General features: G+C 51.8%; 1 protein-coding gene across 4 annotated transcripts in view; it reads left to right on the top strand.

Annotated features, from left to right (window-relative positions):
* The first annotated feature begins 2,809 nt into the window (after positions 1-2,809).
* The window catches only part of Crtc1 (CREB regulated transcription coactivator 1), a 59,831-nt gene continuing 59,663 nt past the window's right edge, over positions 2,810-2,977 (top strand). For 3 of the 4 annotated variants that reach the window (XM_029559308.1, XM_029559306.1, XM_029559305.1), the window contains exon 1: positions 2,810-2,975. In XM_029559308.1, the coding sequence (XP_029415168.1) occupies positions 2,851-2,975 (125 nt within the window). In that variant the 5' untranslated portion in view covers positions 2,810-2,850. Of the gene's footprint in view, position 2,977 lies in introns of all 4 variants that reach the window. The other variant, XM_029559307.1, reaches the window with a different exon arrangement.

Below are 2,977 nucleotides of genomic sequence, written 5' to 3'. Positions count from 1 at the left end.
CTTCCTTAAATAAATAAATAAATAAATAAATAAATAAATAAAATAAATAAAAATTAAAAAAACACAAAAAAACCAATTAGCTGGATGATGGTACATACCTGTCATCCCAGCACTGGGAGGCTGAGGCAGCAGGATCAGGAGTTCAAGGACGTTCGTAACTACATAGGGAATTCGAGGCCAGCCTGGGCTACATAAGACCTCTTCCTCCTCTTCCTCATCCTTCTCCTCCTCCTCCTCCTCTTCTTCTTCTTCTTCTTTGGTCATATTGAGACAGGGCCTCCCTGTCACCCCTCTCACTATGTAGACCAGGCTGGCCTGGAGCTCACAGAGATCTACCTGACTCTGCCTCCGAAGTGCTGAAATTAAAGCCATGAGCCACCAGGTCCAGCTTAAGACCCTGCCTTAAAAGACAAAATAAATCAGGAAGAAAGGCTGGGTGTGGTACCTCACAGCTGTCATTCAAACACTCAAGAAGCTGGGGCTTGGAGAGATGGCTCGTAAGTTAAGAGCACTGGCTGCTCTTGCAGAGGATCCAGGTCCAGTTCCCAGCACCCACCTGGTGGCTAACAACCTACTGTAACTCCACGTCCAGGGAATCCAACATCCTCTTCTGGCCTCCAAAGGCACTATATGCACACGATACACTTACACACATGCAGGCAAAGTACTCATACACATAAAATTAAAAAATAAGTGCCGGGCGTGGTGGCACACGCCTTTAATCCCAGCACTCTGGAGGCAGAGGCAGGCAGATCATTGTGAGTTAAAGGCCAGCCTGGTATATATAGTGAGTTCCAGGCCAGCAGGGGCTACAGGTTTTTTTTTTTTAAAAAAAAAAAAAAAAAAAAAAAAAAAAAAAAAAAAAAAGGAAGAAGCAGCTAAGACAGAAGGATCACCACAATTTAAGGCCAGTCTGGGCTACGTTAGACTTTAAAAAAAAACAAAACTGAGGGTGGGTGTGGTGGTACACGCCTTTAATCCCAGCACTCAGAAGGCAGAGGCAAGAGGATCTCTGTGAGTTCAAGGCCAGCCTGGTCTACACAGTGAGTTCCAGGACAGCTGGGGCTACAGAGAGATCCTGTCTCAAAAAAGACCAAAAAACAAAAACAAAAAAAACAAACCAGGCATGTGGCTCACACAGAGGCATGCCTTCCTGTTTCAGCCTCTTGACCTGTGTGCCACCATAGGTCATACGTCTTAGCATTATTATTGTTTGTGTGTATGCCTATGTGTCTCTGAACTTAGAGCTAAACTTTTTGGCTACCCTGAGCTCCCAGGATACTCCTGTGTCATCCCCCCCCAACACTAAGGTCACAGGCATGCATGGCCATGCCTGGCTTTTATGTGGGTGCCCGGAACTTGAATTCAGGTCTTCATCTTGTGCAGCAAATGCTCTTACCTACTGAACGATCTGCCCAGTCCTACCTATATTAAAAAAAAAATATGCTGGGTGTGGTGGTGCACATCTTTATTTCCAGCACTCGGGAGGCAGAGGTAGGCAGATCTCTATGAGTTCAAGGCCAGCTTGGTCTACATCTTGAGTTCTAGGCCAGCTGGGACTACAGGGATACCGTGTCTCAAAAAAGACTCCCCCCAAATTTTATTATTTTTATGTGTAGGACTGTATTGCCTGCATGTATACAAGTGCACTTATGTCGTACAATGCCCAAGGAGGTCGGAAGAGGGTGTTGGATCCCCTGGAACTGGTTGTTAGCCTCCAAGTGGATGCTGGGATTCAAACCCAGGTCCTCTGCAAGAGCAGACCGTGCTCTTAACTGCTAGGCCATCTCCCTAGCTCCAGCTCTATATTTTTTGATTAAAAAATTATTTATGTGCATATATGCCACCTGTGAGTGGATGCTCCCAGAGGCCAGAAGAGGGCATCAGATTCCCTGCAGCTGGAGTTACAGGCAGTTACAAGCTGCCCAACCCGGGTCCTTTGGAGGAAGAGCAAGCACTCCTAACAGCTGAGCCATCTCTCTAGCCCCTACGTTTTGCTTTTTTGGAAACCGGGTCTCATGTATCACAGGCTAGCTTGGAACTCACTATGTAACTAAGGATGGCCTGAACTCCTGACCCCTGCCTCCACCACACTGTGCCATGGCACCCAGCGCTGCCATTGATCTTAGAAGGTACAGCAAGTCCATTTCCCTCTGATACTTTATTATTACTGGGAGCGTGCGTGCATGTGTGTGTGTGTGTGTGTGTTGCATGTGGGCGTGCGCGCACGTGTTATTGGGTGAGAACCCCAGAGGCTGGGTGCCAAGCCAGCTCTGCCTATGAGCTGCATGCCCAGCCTCCTACAGATCTCTGGGTCATCTCCTGTCTGCTCCCGTCCTCTGCTGTGCAAGCCACTAGCGCAGGGACCACGTCTACTTGCTCCTGCCTTTGCCCCAGTATGTGGCAGGCGCTCCGTAAATCCCCCTGCTGGAGTCCAGCGAATGCAAACATCAGCGGCCGGCACCGTCGTCGGATCTCGGCTATGGTATCCCCTCGAGGTCTCCCGCCGCTCAAGCTCCTCGCGAACCGCACAGGACTCACCGGCAGATAGCCGCTGTCCAGCGGGTCGCGCGAGGTTTCGTAGGTACGCCCCTTCCGCTCCTCCCCGCCCCTCCTCGTCCCTCCTGCGGCTTCCCAAAACACTGCCCAGGTGCGCGCATGCGCTTTCGCCCCCGCGCCAGGCTCCGCTCCCGTAAGCCTGCGTCTTGCGCCCTGCCGCGCTCGCGCCTGCGCATTGCTTGCCGACCGTGGGCCCGGTCGGCGCCTGCGCAGTGGCGCGTGCGAGTTGGGGGGGGGCGAGGAGGTGGAGGAGGAGGAGGAGGAGGAGGAGGAGGAGGCGGCGGCGAGAAGATGGCGACTTCGAACAATCCGCGGAAATTCAGCGAGAAGATCGCGCTGCATAACCAGAAGCAGGCGGAGGAGACTGCGGCCTTCGAGGAGGTCATGAAGGACCTGAGCCTGACGCGGGCCGCGCGGG

This window comes from Nannospalax galili, unplaced genomic scaffold (assembly GCF_000622305.1).
Source record: "Nannospalax galili isolate Female #2095 unplaced genomic scaffold, S.galili_v1.0 scaffold529, whole genome shotgun sequence".
Taxonomy (NCBI): Eukaryota; Metazoa; Chordata; class Mammalia; order Rodentia; family Spalacidae; genus Nannospalax; species Nannospalax galili.
This window is presented reverse-complemented; position numbering and strand designations above follow the sequence as displayed.